At 38.6% G+C, this 18,048-nt stretch overlaps 1 protein-coding gene across 1 annotated transcript in view; it reads left to right on the top strand.

Moving 5' to 3' along the window:
* Positions 1–12,387: 12,387 nt before the first annotated feature.
* CUNH14orf39 (chromosome unknown C14orf39 homolog) overlaps positions 12,388–18,048 on the top strand; it is a 36,305-nt gene continuing 30,644 nt past the window's right edge. Inside the window, exons 1-4 of the mRNA XM_088149910.1 lie at positions 12,388–12,397; positions 14,368–14,424; positions 15,065–15,121; positions 15,797–15,923. Of these exons, the coding sequence (XP_088006036.1) occupies positions 12,388–12,397; positions 14,368–14,424; positions 15,065–15,121; positions 15,797–15,923 (251 nt within the window). The remainder of the gene's footprint in view (positions 12,398–14,367; positions 14,425–15,064; positions 15,122–15,796; positions 15,924–18,048) is intronic.

The raw sequence follows: 18,048 nt of genomic DNA, 5'->3' as shown, positions 1-18,048 counted from the left end.
TCTTGAGCTGCGGCGGAGCTGAGGCGATTCTTCGCTCTTCCTCTGGACGGGCGCGAAGACGCAAGAAGCCGGAGATCTGGCTCTCTAGCTAAGGAATAAAATGCCACTCCCGCCTTGCTTTCTTTTTCTTTTCTTTTCTTTTTTTTTATTCTGTCCTTCCCTTTCCACCGCGGTTCAGGCGCTCTCTTGGAGAAGCTTTCGCAGCAGCAGCTGCAGCCGCCGCCGCCACCGCCGCCGTCGCGCGCGCGCTGCGCTCGGGCGCTGGGAAGCAGAATGCCCCGCGCCCCGGCGGTTGCCTGAAGTTTGGGAGGGAGGGAGGGAGGAGGAAAATGTGTGTGAGGAGGAGGAGAAGGGAAAGAAGCGGAGGAGGAGGGAGGAAGGATGGGGAAAGCCCCCCCCCATGCACCCAACCAACGACCCCCCCCTTTGCACATTCTTCGCCGTCGTCGTCTTTTCTGCTGCTTATTTGCTGCTATTGGCCTCGCCAGATTGGCTGCCCCTCCGTTTCCATGGAAAGGGCGCCTGCCCATCACTGTCAACCTTCTGCCAATCAACGCCTGTAAAGCTAGCCAACACTGGAGCCCTGACCGGGCTGGGAGAAAAGGGTGGTCTTTCGGTCGGTCGTTCCTCTTGCATCTCCCAGCGGTCGAGGGCGCTCAGCCAGGGGGATTTGGGGAGAAAAGATCGCGGAGTGGGAGGTCGGAGGGAAAGACGAGTACAGTTTGGATTCTTTGCACGCTGAGCAAAACGAGCGGGGCGTTGGCGTGCGGACAGGAAGAAATAGTCCGGAAAGGGGAGGTTCGGGCCAGAACGGGGGGCGCCGCAGATCCCGTAGGAGAAAAGGTGAGAATAAGAGAGGAGGAGGCAGCACAGCCAGTTAACTTGCCCGCTGCAAGGGAGTAGCAGTTTAGGAAATCCTTTCGTCCCTCTAGCCCAAGTAGCATTCTCCAGGGTCCCCGGCGGGAAAAAAAAATACTTTTCATCACCTACTAATTTATGGTTGCACCTGACAGTGGCAGGGCCTGAACTTGAAACTCCTGCGCGCCAAAGCGAGGGCTCTGCAATTGTGCCCTGGTCCCTTCCCAAGCTGAGTGGATACACAAACGCATATCCTGGCAGCCCCTGTCACGCAGAATGAAGCTCTTTCTCTTAATTTTCAGGTTTCCTCTCTGTCTGGAATCCCATTCCTGCTGAATTGCAGAGTAAATGACATTGAATTCTAGCGCTTGCTTCTGAATGAACAGGCGTGGGATGGACTAGGCTCGAAACCTTTGGCGGATCGCTGAAATGTTAGAGGGCCGTTTTGCCTCCAGATACTGAGGAGGCAACCAGGGAATGAACGTGCGCGCACCCCCCCCCCCGCGTTTAGCTTACAGCAGGCCCCTCAGTCAAGAGCTGATTTTCTTGCCAGAGTTATGGAAGGCATCAATGTAAGCCGATCTAATTCTTGCTGAACCGAAGTTAGTCCTACGATTCAGTGGCTGTACAGTATTATTCATACAACATGAGTAACAGGTCAAATAAAGACCTACTGGCTATATGTACACATGTTAAACTTGGTTTGTATTAACCTTGTTTAGGTTTTTGTGGCTTAAGCATGTTATGTAAACCCAGTCCGTCTAGTTACTCTATACTTCGATTCGTAGTGGGAACACAGAAAACGGTTAATTCGGTATCCGGGTTAACTGCGTTGTGTAAATGAGATTTACTTCCAAGCGTGAAGCAGATAGAACCAGCCCAGGCAACTGAAGTTCGCTTCCCGACTGCACGGAGGTTTTCCAACTTGACTGAGTCGTTAAAATCTATTTTTAAAATCACTGAAAGAATATGTGAAGCAACCGGCCTTTTCTCTTCCTCGGGCATCCAGGGCCCGGCTAGTTACCTTCCTTGGACGCATCTTCTCCCCCCCCCCCCCCTTCATTTGCTTGTTTAATTTTCGCCCAACTCCCAACCTCACCATTTTAGACCTCATCGTTTGCGCTTCAGCAGCCTCGAATAAACACCCAGAAAAGCCGGGAAAGAAGTGAGAAGTCATTTGTAGGTCAGGACAAGCAACTTCCAAAGAATCTTTTACATTATTGATCAGTTCCCAGTCATAAGGATTGATTCTCCCCTCCCCTATAGTCTGCCATTTAGTACACCGCGACTTGTTCTTCCTTTCCGTCCCTTGCTCAAAATGAACAAAAAATAAATATTCATTTCCTATAATGCCTAGGGAAGCTTTTAAAAAAGCATCATCATTATCATTTGCAAATTTGCACCATCGGAGCTGCAACTTTATGAGGAGAGGGAAGAAGATGCAGAGAAAACTGTCCAAGGAATCTGGTTTATTTTAGAACACTCTCCGCCAGGCTGCTACTCTCCAGACGTGTTGGGCTACATCCTCTGGTTAATGTCCGAGCTGGCCTGGACTGTGGGAGTTGTATTCCGGCACATCTGAAGGTCCTTAGGTTGCGGGAAGGCTCTTCTGAAAGGAAAATCCTAGGCGCCTATTTCCCCTGCTCAGAACAGCGTTCAAAAACTAACACCCACCTCTTAATACTTGGAATTGAATTGAATGGTAACTTCAGGCAAAGCCTTTAAGCAATACTTTCTATTTTTCTAACGTTGCCTTGGTTATTACTCCTTTGCGGGGCCCACAATTCTCAAAAGGGACGCTCTCTTAGTGGGAGACTTGGGGAGACTTCTGTCCTCATCGTGGGTGAGTTGGGCGGCCTTAGAAATGAGAATTATAAACAAACAAATCTTCGTGGAGATCATTTTGCCGTGCTCCCTTGTCAGTGAAAAAAACCTCCAGTTTCAGATGCGTGCAGCGATCTCTATCTGGAGAGAGAAACCTGAGGCTGGAGGGAGGTCTTCCATCGCTTTTTCTTCAGTAACGGCGACTTTTTCTCGGGAAGATCTGGCAAATCAGGCGGCGGATACATAGCACAGATAGTTTGGAGGTGTCGGGTCAGATTACTGCACGCCTGGCTATGCGCCGACGTTCATTCTGACGGATAAGCCTGATATTATTTTCACAGATCTACCCCGTTCACTTGGGGGGAAAAAACCCTCTAAGCTATTGTCATCATTTATGCGAGGCTTGCAACTAGCGGGATGGCAAGCCTTTCAGAATCGCTCATTTTCATAAACACCGATAGGAGAGCTAGAAGAAAAGTCAAGAACGAAAGGGTGCATATTGGGGGATTAACCCATACTTTGGAAAAGTCTTCTTGAAGGCAGAAGCGCTGGACCCACGCTATTCAGTTCACTGATCCGATTCCTTTAAAACAGATGTGTTTGGACTGAAAACAAAACAGAGATGTCAGCCCTGTGCATGTTTACTGATTCTGGGGTAAACTTCAAACTGCGGGCAAGGAGGCTTATTTCCAGGTTCCGGTTCCATAGCCTTAAAAAGATTTATAGACCCCTTTTGTATGGTAAATTCATGGCATCCAAGGAATAATCAAAGCCTGAATATACAAGAAACAGGAAGAAATTAAACATTTTAATTGCCTTTTGCCACCTCCCACAAATATTCTATGAATTACAATTCTTGGAGTTAATTCAGTTAACAGATATGGGTAACTAATTCATATTACATTTTATTTGGAATGGATTAGATGTTGGTGATTTTCAGGAAGAACAAAGAAATATGCTATCTTCAGTAAGGTTCTTCCATAAGTTCTTCAGAGTTCTAATAAGGATCCCTACTTTGAAGAAGTATACTATTCTGGAGATTTTAATTAATCTCAGTCTGAAATGCACTAAGAAATACCTCAGTAGAATTAATAGTATAAGGTGGAGTGCTATTTATTTATTTATTTATTTGTTTGTTTGTTTATTTATTCTCACCATGGGGATTAGATCCACTGAACTGACTAAAACTTCTTTTCTATATGTTTATCCAGGAAGCCAATGCACATACAGAACTTTAGAAAAACAATAAACTGGACTTTGAAGCAAATGAGTTTAAGACTTGGAAGTAAGCCCCTTGTGGACAGTTTGTGTGTAACCTTACACCATATCACTTCAACCATGTTAGTCTATTGTAGCAGAAACAAAATCTTGGTACATTTTATTAACAAAGTTTTGGCATAAGCTTTTGTGGACTGTGATCTGTTTCATCAAATGGACAGAATGTTTTATATTAAGAGATGTATTAAGGTATATGCGCACCCAGGAATAGATCAAGGAGAAAAGAAACATATGTAGCAAGTATAGATAATTACCTACAAACAGTGATCATTTACAAAACAATGGCAAAATTTTTACTGCATAGGCTGATTAAGACAAGTGATGATAGAAAACCTTGATTATATTTATTACAGTCTAAGGGTGCAAGTGAGTACATACCTATCTAGGAACAAGTTATTTCTAATGTACTACACATGAGTAAGCATGCATACAACTGGATTGTAAATGTCTCATTGATTTATATGAAAGAATTAAATTTAAGTTTAAATGTCTCCTGTTAAAATAAATGGGTCTTACCTTGAGTCAGGAATCTTGAATTCTATTTATTTCTATGATGTGGGAGAAATATCTGATTAATTTTTTGGAACTGGCTGTTTAGTGCCCATCATTTATTCTCAATCATATAGAAACAACCAAAGAGGTAGTGAATTGACTGCAAGACTTTCAGTTCCTGTTCAAAATTTCGTGATTTAACTACCTAATATTTCTTTCCAGGGCACATCCAAATGTAATATAAGTAAGAAGTCCTTGCTGTAAGATGACCAGTGGTATAAGTGACTTAAGGAGAACAGAAAAATGGTATAGTAGGAGAAGATTGTGCAGCAGCTATTAGTTATGACACAGCTAAAAGAAACTGCCAGGTTCAGTAGCAGTATACCACTGATCAAATCAAGTCTTTATTATGATCATAGACCAGCATAAATATACCACTGAATATCACAGCAGTGGAGAAGCAGTGTGGCCTTCTTGTGTGGGGTTCCCCAGAGCTGTTGGTTTGGCCACTACAATATAGAAAACAATGGCTCTATTTATGCAACACTCTTACCTAGGTTAAATAGACCCTAGTGGTTGTGTTAAGTATTTGCATAACATACAAAAATTGTCTATTTCAATGTAACATACCAAATTTGGCTAATAGTGTTGTGTGAAGATACCCCTCATATCTGGTGACTACATAGACATACCTATCCCTCAAGCATGAGTGTGTGCATACACGTAGGCACTTTTAATATATCATCTTTAAATTGTTTTCTGCATTGACAGCCATTTTTTTCTTTAAGTGCTTGTCTCTGCAATTTGGAAGATCATTTCCTTATTCATCTGTAAGATGGAGCAGAGAAATGATCCATAAGGTCTTTGGCAGACATTTATTGGGATGTTTGGTAAATGCAAACTTGTACCTGCTGTATAATCCTTCCATACTCTTCCTTGCTGCTATGTTTCAGCCAGCAACTCATAAACAGCCTTATTTTCTATTCATGCCTCACAAAGAAACAATACAAACAAATAGGCATTGCTAGAGCAAAAACAAAAAAACAAAAAAACCCAAGACTAGCTCTATCTAGTTGTATCTGATTTGCCATCAGCATGGGATAGGTCATGGTGGGAAGAACTAAAAAATGAGGTGACAGATTTTCTTTCAAAGAAATGGTGAAATAAAAGAGATTGCATTGCATGGATATGTTATACCTCACGATGTGAGAGGATGCTGCCAGCAGACCTGGAGGAAGTGGTGATGTGTCCCTTGCTGGGAGGCCAATTCTGGAACCTGAAGTCTTAGGTAACTAATGGCTGGTCTCCCCTTTTGTGAAAGATTGTCAATGTAGTGGTAATGGATCAACTATGTAGCACCCTAGAAGAGGCTTTGAAAACCTCTAAGTATACTTGGTTATTAATAGATAAATGGTTACAATGTGATCCTGAATCACATGTGAGGCTGACATTGTGATATAACTCAAATCTGAAAATAGCAGGGAAGATGTTCTGTTGGAATGCCTAGGCCTAGTGGTTGTGTTAAGTATTTGCATAACATACAAGGTTGACACTTTAAATTGCCTTCAACATACACCTGGCAATATATACAACTAAAACATATATTAACTAAACAGTTTGGTCTACCTACTTTAGCAGCCTCCCAGGTATCTGTAATTTTAGCTTCTCTAAGAGATGCTACCCTTGAATGTTAACCAGTTTTATAGTGAAATTAAAGTTAGTATTACCTATATATTTAATCTGATTTGTGGAAGGAATAATTGAAATATCCAGTTTTGGAAAGTGAATGGGTCCAGGTATTAAAAAATATGAAATATGATTTAAAAGTAAAACTAATTCATCAGAAAATATTATTTGGGCCCAAAGAATGTTTAAACTTTTTATACTGGCAATGTAAGAAATGTGAAGGTTCTTTAACTCATGTGATTCAGTCTTGTTCTATTATAGTGTTGTTTTTGTGTCAAATTAATACATATGTTAACATAATTTTGGAAAGAAGTATTATATTTAAGGATCTCAATGTGATGTTGAATTATATTTGCAAAATATGGAATTTTTCATATTATGAAGAGCTTTGGCTTTACTGAGCTTGGAGTACTGCAAAGAGGATAATTTTATGTAACTGGAAAGACAGTCACTCTTCAGATTTTAAGAATGGCATTAAAGCAATGGTTTAATAATGTGCATATTCTTGGTATTTCCTTTCTTCAGTAAAACCAATAGTCATTATTTTCTTGTATTTTTTAAATATTCTTGATTGATTATCTTTTCTTGTCCTTTCTTCTGGATGTGGAACTCTCTCAATATACACATGAAATTTTTAATACTCTTCCCCAGTAACTAGAAGGGATTTTTTATGTCTGTCTTAAGAAAGAAAAACTGTTATAACCTTGAAAAACACCAGAAAGATTGGGTTTGGCTTATCCATCGATGGGCTTATCTGCGAGTATATACAGTATGGTAGTACTTTTTAAAAATACCCGTATATCCCATATATACTCATGGATAAGTCCATCCGCAGATAAGCTGACCCTCAAATTTTTAACCAAAATACCATGAAAAATGGATGATCCATGATCCACTCACAGATAAACCAATTGTGAAAATTAAAAAAATATGAACATTTTGATGGTTGGCTTATTCACATGTGGTGCATTTTTCACGGTATTTTAGTTAAAAATTCAAGGGTCAGTTTATCCATGGATGGGCTTATATGTGAGTATATTGTAAATATAAGAATATTTGTTATTCCTTGGTTGTGTATTGATAATCATTAATCATTATTATTTGGTTGTATTTGATAATCATTATTTAATCAGCATAAGCAGTATTTGACAACTCAAAGCAATTTATGATTGGCCAATCAGTTGGTCTTCTTTGTTAATAATATTTACAACATTGCTGTTGTTATAAGCAGTTCCACAATGAATTTGCTATATATTATTTGTAATTCATATGCAACCTTGGATGGTAATTACCTGTCTCTCTGCTTGACTGTTTTTCTTTTCAAAGCCATGCTATAGATGTTCTATTGTCAGGGTAACCATCAACACACAGACACACACATATACACATACACACAAACACATACACAAACTTTATTTGTATGCTGCTCATTCCCAAAGGCTGTGGGCAGGTAACAATAAAAAAATCAAACAAAAAGAGCCTCCTCAAAAATAATAAATGAACCCACCTGTAAAATAAACCAAATAATAACTATTCAAAAAAGCAAAAACAAAAAATTATTATAGGAGGAGACCAATGAATCAAATATCAGTTAAAAGAGTAAATGTTATCCTAGCTTCAGAAAAATAATAGTTTACCACTTGGACATGCACTTAAATAATCGTAATTAGTTATCTAATTCAATACATAATGTCTGAGTAACTACAGATTATAGTTTCTCAAATTTCTGTATTTGTACTTGGGTCCAGTTTAATTGCACACGCAATCAGAGATTGCCTGAGATAGCAAAACAAACATGAGCCAACAAAACAGCATGTAACACCTTGGGATCTCTTATAATTGTGCAGAACTTTCACTATAAAAACTGTCATTGACCGTAAGTGCTACCTAATGTATAATAACAACAAACCTGTACAACCAATCCAATAGAAGGATTCATGTATAATACAGCATGGTACTATATTCCAGATTTGTTCTTTTAGTTATAAAATACAGTATCTTAAGACAACAAAAGATATTGATCTGGCTTCAATAGGTTTTCATTCTAGTTACATAAAATCACAAATAAGTCTTGTATAATGGAATGTTACACTGTGGTACACTCCTATATACACTTGCAGTCTTTTTCAAAGATACCCTGAGCCATCTCATATCTCATTTGGTTTCTTCTTCCCAGTCCAGCAATCAAACAATCTGTGTCTCATTTGGTTCTTTATGAAAAATGAATTATTTACTGGGGCTTATATGCTGCTCCAACCCAACAGGACTCTGAGCAGCTTTCATTCCCTTCTAGAGTAAAAGTGTTAAAATACAACAATAATATAATAAAATGAAATATCTTATCAAAAAACTGCAGGAAATGTTAAACCATTGTGATAATGGGATTTATAGTTTACTGCCTTTCCCAAATACAGCGGTTTAGCACAAAATAATTTTCTAATCATGTTATTATTGTAAAGTATTTGCAAGCTTCTGCCTAAATGCCAAATTATATTTTACTAACATAAACAGAATAATGTTTATAGAATAAGGAAAAAAAACTGCACCCAAATACTTATATTATATATATATATATATATATATATATATATATATATAATACTTATATATACACCAATATGGTGTATTGGCTATTAATATATTTCTTTGCAGTTATGCTGCACAAATTCTCCAGCAGATGGAGTATCTTGATTGCCTTTCTTTGAAAGTACTGCATTAGGGAGAGTGTGTTGGGGAAGCAAGGCAATTCAGCGTGCTTTCACTGTCTCAAGTACTACTTTATTTATTTACAAGGCTTTTAAGCCACTCCAACTAAAGCTGACTCTGGGTGAAGTACAATTCCCATCTTGATAAATTCAGATATAAAATGAAAAATTAAACAAAGCAATATAAATAATAATAGAACATATCCATAGAAAAAGAAAAAGAAGCAAGCAAACAGACAGGAATTCCACAATCAAAGGATCAAAAATCAAAACCCCATTCTTCACCAGAGGGAGCAGTTTTAACATTCCAGCCCCTGGGAGCTGATGGAACTGCCACGTTTCAACAGACTTTCTAAAAACCCAGAGGGAAGGGGGCATTCTGATGTCTGGAGGCAAGCTAGTCCAGACCAAGTGGTCTACACTTGAAAACTGAAAAAAGCATTACATTACAACTGAAAAAAGCAGCTCCTGAGAGAATGAACTGGAGTGTGCCCACCCAAACTTATTGGGAACGCAGGTACTACTGGGAGAAAGCGATCCCAGATATCCAGACCTTGAACCATAAAGGACTTTAAAGGTGACAAACAGCACCTTGAAGTGAACTGGTAACCAGTGCAACTTTCTGTCAAAGTTGTTGGACAAATTTATTCCCTATGGTTCATTCCTTGCTCATGTCAAACACCAAACATTGTAATTCAGAATTAAAACAAATGATTTAGCACACAAGGCAAGAACATTGAACATTGAGTGTGGCTGGCGCCGTGCAAAGGGTGTAACTCCCTTTAATAATCAGGTAAAAACAACTAATTTGTGCATGCCTAATTCTAGAATTCTCAAATTTAACTTTCCAAATAAGGTATGGCCTGATTTCTCACTTTCTAATTGGCATGCCTTATCTCTGTTGCTAGAAGCAACAGAGGTTTCTTTTAGAATGAGGTTTCTTCTCATTCCTTTCTTATCTGTCTTTGTGACCTTCTGGCTTCTCCACAATGGTGAAACACTAACTGCCTTTCTAAAATGGTATTAGTTCAGCTCTTTAGTAACTACTTTCTAACAAAGTAAAGATGTTACATGGACATACCAAGGCATGGCCATCATTGCTTGAGCTGCTGTACTCTGGAGCAACTGAACTTTTGAATGCTCTTCGAGGGTAGCCCCAAGTAGAACACATTGCAATCATCCAGTTGATTATTCTTATGACACTAGCAGAAACAGCATGTTTAATTTCCCATATTTGGTATCATATGCTGAGGTGGTCATGTCAGAATCAATGTAAAGCTTTAACAACCAGCAGGACAAGGCTCCTTAATTTCCTTTGCCAGTCTCTTCGCTGATGGGGCACCACCCTGATTTGGCAGGATTGTTGGTTCAGTAATTTATTAACTGTTCCCAATTGCATATTTGTTCATGGGATTGGTATCCACAAAGCAGAACTCAAATAAGATACAGGTAGTCCTTGTTTAGCAACTGCCTCATTTAACGACTGTTCACAGGTACGACAGTGATGAAAAAATAACTTTATGATCAATCCTTGCATTTATGATCTTCACAGGTCTGTAAAGCAAAGGAAAACTGAAGTAAGATCATCAGCACAGTTACAGTTTCACTTTGTGACTGCTTTGCTTAACAAACAAGTTGCCAGTCTCAATTGTGGTTGCTAAACAAGGACTACCTATACAAAATTGGGAAACACACCATCAAATAAAACAGATATAGAAACTAATAGAAATATCTACTTAGGCTTTTACTCTATTCTGAAATCCAAAATAGATCTTTTTGATTTATGGCCTGGTAATTTTAGGAAATGACAAGTAATAAGGAACACCCTGATCTTTCCCTGCCCCCAACCCAACTGTTTTTCCAAAAGTCCAACTGCTCCAAAAGGAGCAGTTACTGAATCTTATTGGATAGAGTTAAAGGCCCAGCAGCCAATCACAGAACTGTTGCTATGTCAGACCCTGAGGACTCCTGGCTTCCCTCTTCAGAAGCTGAGAAGCCTTCAGGGATTGAAGTGAGGGGGAAAATTTGCCCAAAATATGTGGATTTCCTTCTCCATTGCTGTGATAGTCCTCAGTGCTTCCAGGGCTCCTCCCTTAAATGCTTTCCTTCCCATCCACAGTTAAGTTCCTCTCAGGGGAGAGGAAAAGGCGGGAGAAAAACTTCTGAAGAGTCTGGCTGAGGAAAATGGCAAATAGAAGCCATGAGGAGAAGCTGGAACAGGCTGCACTGTACAAGTGTGATAGGTGGAAGCTACTTTAGAGCCACAAAATTGCTTCTCACATCAGCTTTTCCATTTTTTAAAAAATTCTGGGGACATTGTGGGGAGTGAAGTTAGTAGGATATTAAAGTAGGATATTGAAGTAAGGGAAAAAGCCGCTGCAACACCATCTCACCCCCCCCCCAATATTTGAATAATTAGTTTGTGTACAAATATTTTCCCTTTTTCAATTTTCTGTTAATTTATTTACACAATTAAAAACAAACAAGCTTTGGGAAGGAGAAATGAGACTGACCAGATCTTGAGTCACATTGTTGAGGGGAAAAATATGAGGGAGCCCTAGGTACCCCACCTTAAGCTCATGTATAAAAAGCAGGATATACAGACAAATAAAAAGTAATTATCACTAAATAAGAAAGAGGCATTGGAACACAGTCTAGTCTATACAAAAGTTTGCTATTAGTCAGAAAAATAATTACTATAGTTTGCTGCTATGTCTCAGTATGCAGAAATCAACCAGCGCAGCTTTTTGTTTTTTTCTTTTCAAGGTGTGAAGCTAAATCTAGTTGCTGATGCCTGCAGATCATGTTGTTAAAGGAACTGGTTCAAAACAGATAGGCTTAGGGGATGCTGAAACCCTTTTCCCATGTGGAAAGACAAATAAAGAAAAAAAAGATGGCTAAGTAGGCAGTTAAGAGATATAATAAAGCAAGGGTGCAATCTAGTTGGTTTGGTCTGTGAACTGGTTATAATTTTTTTCTAATTCTAGGAGAGCAGCTTTTCAGAGGGCACTTGGCATATGGACCCATGAGTGGGGACCAGACATATCCAGGCAGGGGCAAAAGATGGGGTACCTTTTTGCTCAACAGTATGCTTGGAAGGGTAAAAGGGTAGAAAGATTGCCTCACCAAAGGTACCTCATACTAGCCAGAAGTTCAGAGACTAAGCCTGGAGAGATACAGCAGAGGAGAGGTGACCTAGTTGTGGGAAGCGATCTCTAAGTGCACTGGTCCTGCTGACCCACCTTCCGATGTTTGGCTTGCCCCACACTTACCTGCTCATGAACTAGCTGCTACCTAATTTAGATAACACCTCAGTGATGGGGGCTTAAGAATTTTCCACAGGCTTCAGATGGATATAGAGGATAGATGATGTATTTTTCTTGTATCTATGATAATACTAAACTGCAAAAAGTAATTGGGCAGTAATTTCAGGATAGACCAAAAATGTACTATTGTATTCACTATCCCATTCACATTTAACTGCAGTTTTCGTTTTGTGTTATTACGTTTTTAAGTACATCATTGTATTATGCACAGAACCGTCATGCACAAACGTGAGGCACTGATCTTACTGCTGTACCCCCATGGAGGCTAGAGTGATCAGCCTTGCATTGCAGGATTGTTAGAGGAAGGTCTGGATTAAGAATGTGGACAGAACAGAAAGAATGTTTTGTTTTCAGCTCAAAATGAAACTGCCCTTCTCAAAGTGAAGAAAAAATGGCTTGAGTGTTCTAAGTTCTATCAGAACAAAACTTGAAAGGTTTAAAGTGTTCTACTCATAGGTAACACTAGATATTCAGGACCAGCCTTTCCTCCCTTGTTTATCACCAAAGGCAGGGCCACAAGAGTAGGTGTAGTGGTAATCCATACTGATGCTACCACCCCAATTGTATGAAAGTTTGGTAAAGCTATGTTTTGAAAATAAGATACCTGTTTATATCTGTTCAAGTTATCTATCATATTTTAATCCACTTCACCCCGCCCAGAAAGGACAGAGATCTTTCAGTTTCATTCAGACAAGAGATTAAAAGACAGAAAGAGCAGCTAAATCCATCCTTTAAATTACATCCTCTGTGAATTTTTTAAAAGATGCGTTGAAGTTTAGCTTGTTTTCTCCATTTGTTTTTTGGAGCCTCCCTAGCAGGTGAAATCATATAAAAGCAAGGGTATTGTTCTTTTCTGATGTGTTTGCTTGCAGATAGGATAGCTGCTGCCCACAAAAAATGGGGGGGGGGTGTCATTGTTAATGCTTCTTAATACCATGGAAAACAACTCTACAACAGAGAACAAAATCATACACAGATTGTACATGCACATCAAAATTCAACAAGCCAACTAAATCCAGCAAAGTACTAACAGTCTGTTCTTTTATACAATGTTAGCAAAGTTAGCAATACTTGTGTTTGAACCAAACTAGTGCAGCCAAGCACACTTTGCATTATCTGCTTGCAAATTAAAGCACAGCACAACATTCACAGAATCCACAAATGATATCTTCCATTTAGCAAAGCTTTTTTTTAAAATACAGCAACAATATAGTATTATTATTTATTAGATTTGTTAAGGCTGCCCAATTCCAGAAAGACTCTGGGCAGCTTACAATATGTGCAATACATAAGTTGAAAACACAACTAAAACAACATTTCCAGCCTAAAAAAAAAAAAGACTCAACAGGAGCTCCACAGACACCCATACCCTAGGCCTGGATATACTACTAAGGCTGGCAGCATGAACTGTCCTTTTCTTCTATCTGGCCATTAATTTAACTCCTTGTTGTGATATAGGCAGGTGCTGGCTGTTTTTTTTTAAAACAGCATCCCCTCCAACTTGAAAAGCCACATTTGGAACAAAAGTCTAAAGCATGTAATTTGTTTCAGGTTAGACACTCTGAATAGTTGTTTAGAGATTTGGAGTTGTTTGGACATTTGGAGATCGAAACATATTAAACAACCAAGCATGAGATCCACATCTATATTTAGAACAATTAAATTCAGCTATATAGATTATTATTTATTAATTTTACCTATTGATACACATCACAGTGGGGAAGATTTCATTCAGAGTATGGTAGATATTTTCAGGGGTCAGAACTTTGATAGTGTGCCTACAGATCAGCTTAGCTCTCCCTGAGATCATCCAGCTGCTGCTTATATCATAAATCTTCTGTAACTTTCAGCAAATTATTTAATATATAGACAAAAAGTCATTATCCTAGATATCTCAATATTTGTTATCACTTTCTTCTGGAGCCTTCCTGTCAGGTCTGATTTTCAGCTTTCTAACTTCTGTATTTCTCTTTAGTTCCTTTCTTTGCAACTTTAAGACCTCCATTTTTCCCTGTTCTGTAAATTACTCCCCTCATAAAAACTTACATTGGTCATAATTATGGTAACAATTATTAATGAATATCTTTGAATATAGGAATTAGTATAAACCAACAAACAATGAAAAAACTAATAGATATTTTTTGGTGATTCTCTGCAATTGTGAGTTTATAATTTTATTTTCTTGCTTTTAAATTTAGGTTGCAAAATGGCTGATACTTTCTTAAGCAATCTGGATAAGCTGCTGCTACAACTTGGTATATTGGAAAGTTTCATCCTTAAAAATAGTCACTAAAGGAAATTCCTAACTTTTTATTTTAGTTATTCAAAGTTGTTTTGATTATCTGAATTAATTGTACAGATGATCCTTATGTACACCTCTTTCAGGGAGGATGTGACATTATATAGAAATGCCACTGATTATAGTCTTACTAAAGTGTTTCTTGGTACAGACAATGGTTTAAGAAATCATCTTACATAGCAAAAAAACAGAGCCATGTTTTTTTGGAGCAGAACAGAGTTACAGCTAAAGATCATTCAGATATTTGCAGCCCAGATCTGTTAGCCCTGAACTCTTCTATTCCTTTTCATTTTCATCTTGCTTTCCTACTCCCATTTCTTTTATTTTACCTTCCGGGTTATTTAAATGGATGGTTACAAGGTGAAGCTGTAAATTGTACAGGAAAAATAACTGTAAACTGTAATAGGAAAAGTAACTTGGAGATGCAGAATTAGTGCTGGAGTAAACAGTAGGGAAAATCACATACTATGAATCAACTACTTAAATACATGTAGAATAGGAATAAAAATTGACCAAACTCTGTCTGAAAATGCATATTTCGCTTTACATTTAAATTTGACTTATATCAAAACAAAATATGTATATATCTTGTTCAGTTTTTCAGCTTGAACAAGCATCATACTCTAAAGAATATGAAAAACAACAGGTGCAGCGTGAGTAGCTTTTATGAATATTTAAAAAGGATGTAATACTATAGCAAAAATCATGCCATGGTTCAATTCATGGATTTATTTTTATTTTTACTTTTGCAGACTGAGTTTCCTGAATATATTGCATTTCAATTTGATTCATTTCTGCCTCCCAATATCTTAGTTCTGTTATCACATTAATTATATTTATCTATTTCTCCAAGATCCATTTTCTTTCTAATAAGAAAAAAATGGTTATGTGGCTGAGTATTTTATTCATATATTTATTTTATTGATTGTATTTATAAATAAGTATATAAATATTTGTTGTCTTTATTGAAATGAATGCAGAAACTCTAAAATGCAGCAAATATTTGTGTATATTTTAGCTTTAGTTGTGTGGATTCCTGGATCCATTTCTGTAATCACAGGCATCCATGGGGGGGAAAAGGGGCTAAATGATGAAACTTGCATTGCAATGTAACAATGCAAATTCTCTCCCTTACACACCTGCATGTGACATCATGATACAAAGATGAAAGGGCAGAACTAGCATCATAACATCACAAGATAAGTTTTGTCATTTTGGTGTCACTGTAGTTGGGAACAGATGCTTATATCTATATCATGTAGTACAGTGGTTGTTCCAATCTTAAATTCTTTATATACAAGACATACAAAATATTTTTTTTCTTTCAGTATATACTGCAAATATTTTGGGAAAAAAAGGTGAAATCTGCCAGCTACAGGAAGAGATAAATAAAAGTGAGGAGGCAATTCTTAGCTTGTATAGACAAAATAATAGCAATAAAGAGAGCTGTAACATGTAAGTACATGGTATATACTTATATTTATTTATATAAGCCATTTTATTCCCCTCTTTTTCTTTTTACCTTATCCCTCTCTTCACCAGAAAGATTCTCAAAACCATTAAAAAAATCAGTAATAAGGATTGTCTATAATACACAGTGGTGATCTCAAAATAATGCCACATGATCAATGATATCATCACACAAATGCTGCAATTATGTTATAGTGTCACAACATCTGTTGCAAATATGTAAGTCATGGCATTTATGTGATGATGTCATCTCTGGTGCACTTCTTAATCTAGAAGTTGCTTCTAGATTATACCCCAAGGAGATTATATAAAGCTGGAAAATATGCAAAGTAATGTAACTCAATGTATTGTCAAGGCTTTCACGGCCGGCATGCGATGACTGGTGTGGGTCTTCCAGGCTGTGTGGTCGTGTTCTGGAAGTTTTGTTTCCTAACGTTTCACCAGCATCTGTGACCAGCATCTTCAGAGTGCAGGAGCCAGACAGGAGCAGTTCTCTCTGTGCCCAGGGTGATGTGACCCTTTTGTGGGTATTTATAGAGATCTGAGGGGGGATACCAGGATACCAGGATAAAAGAACACGAAAGGCACTGCAGACTACAGCAACCAGAAAAATCTGCAGTAGCTGAACATGCTCTCAAGTACACTGGACACAAAATCCTATTTGAAAACACAGAGATACTGGACAACACCAACAGCCACTATACCAGGCTATACCGGGAAGCCATTGAGATTCACAAACACCAGCACAGTTTCAATAAAAAAGAGGAGAGTCTAAAAATCAACAAAACCTGGCTACCAATCCTGAAAAATACAGCCTGCAAAAGGTCAACGAACTCAGCTCAACCACCAGGACATGTGAACAGTTCACACAATGAACTTGCTAATCACCCCCAGCAGCCCCTCATTAACAATTCAATAGAAGAAAAAACCCTGCCTAATCCCCAGGAAGATACACAGATGCTGACACCAAAACAAGCAGCCACTCAGTAACCCAACCCCCCACACACACCCCCATCCCCCCCTTCCCCCCCCAGATCTCTATAAATACCCACAGAAGGGTCACTTCACCCTGAGCACAGAGAGAACTGCTCCTGTCTGTGCTCCTGCACTCTGAAGATGCCGGTCACAGGTGCTGGCGAAACGTTAGGAAACAAAACTTCCAGAACACAGCCACACAGCCCGGAAGACCCACAGCAGTCATAATGTAACTCACATGATCAAAGGGCTAGAACAATTTTCCTTTGCGGAATGTTTGCAATATTGGAGGCATAATCAGGATTCAGGCAGTTAAAGCTAAATAAGGAAAATAGTAAATTGATATAATTCAACTTGTCATTCAGAGATGCATCACCACTATAATTCTTAATGAGCAAAAGATAAAATTCCAGTCTTCTATCTACAAGTAGACAACTATCAACAAATATCTGAAAAGATTATGGGGTCAAAAACATATTCAAGAATCAGACAGGAAATGCATTATGATGGAGTTCCAAAGTAATTACTCCAATAGTGTTAACAGGTGCTGCAAGAGCACCATATTGTAAGTAAAAGGAAAGGAAAACTGGAAAATTAAAGAAACTAAGATATGTAATAATAGAACCACAGTTTTAAAACCCTGTGTGTGCAACAAAAATGGAACTTGAATTCTTTTAGGAAAAAATACAGTAAATATAAAGGTTGGAAACAAAACTGAACTTGAATTAACGGCAAGCAAATCACATACAGTATTCCAAATATGCTCTACTTTGAAGGAGACAATTGTCCATCTCCTCCTCAAGAAGCCAGTCAGAGACCCTTTCCAGTCAGATTTCGGGTTGGGTTGTAGCACTGAAATAGCATTTGTTGAGCTTGTGGATGATCTCTGGAGGCTCAGGATGGGGCTGGTGCAGTTATCCTTGCCCTTCTGGATCTTTCAGCAGCTTTTGCTATCATCAATCACGATATCCTTCTGGACTGGCTTAGTGGGTTGAGAGTAGGAGATACATTTTGTGGTAGTTCTCCTTCCTCTGGGGCCTATTCCAGTGGGTTTGGGGGGAGGGTTCTAGCCCTAGGCCCTTGCTGCCTGGGTGCCTCAGGGCTGGACTCTCTTTTTACTCCTGTTTAGCATGTA

Source organism: Python bivittatus, unplaced genomic scaffold (genome assembly GCF_059951505.1).
Source record: "Python bivittatus isolate LINGU-HERP-01145 unplaced genomic scaffold, Pbiv_v1 ctg000580_np1212, whole genome shotgun sequence".
Lineage (NCBI taxonomy): Eukaryota > Metazoa > Chordata > Lepidosauria > Squamata > Pythonidae > Python > Python bivittatus.
This window is presented reverse-complemented; position numbering and strand designations above follow the sequence as displayed.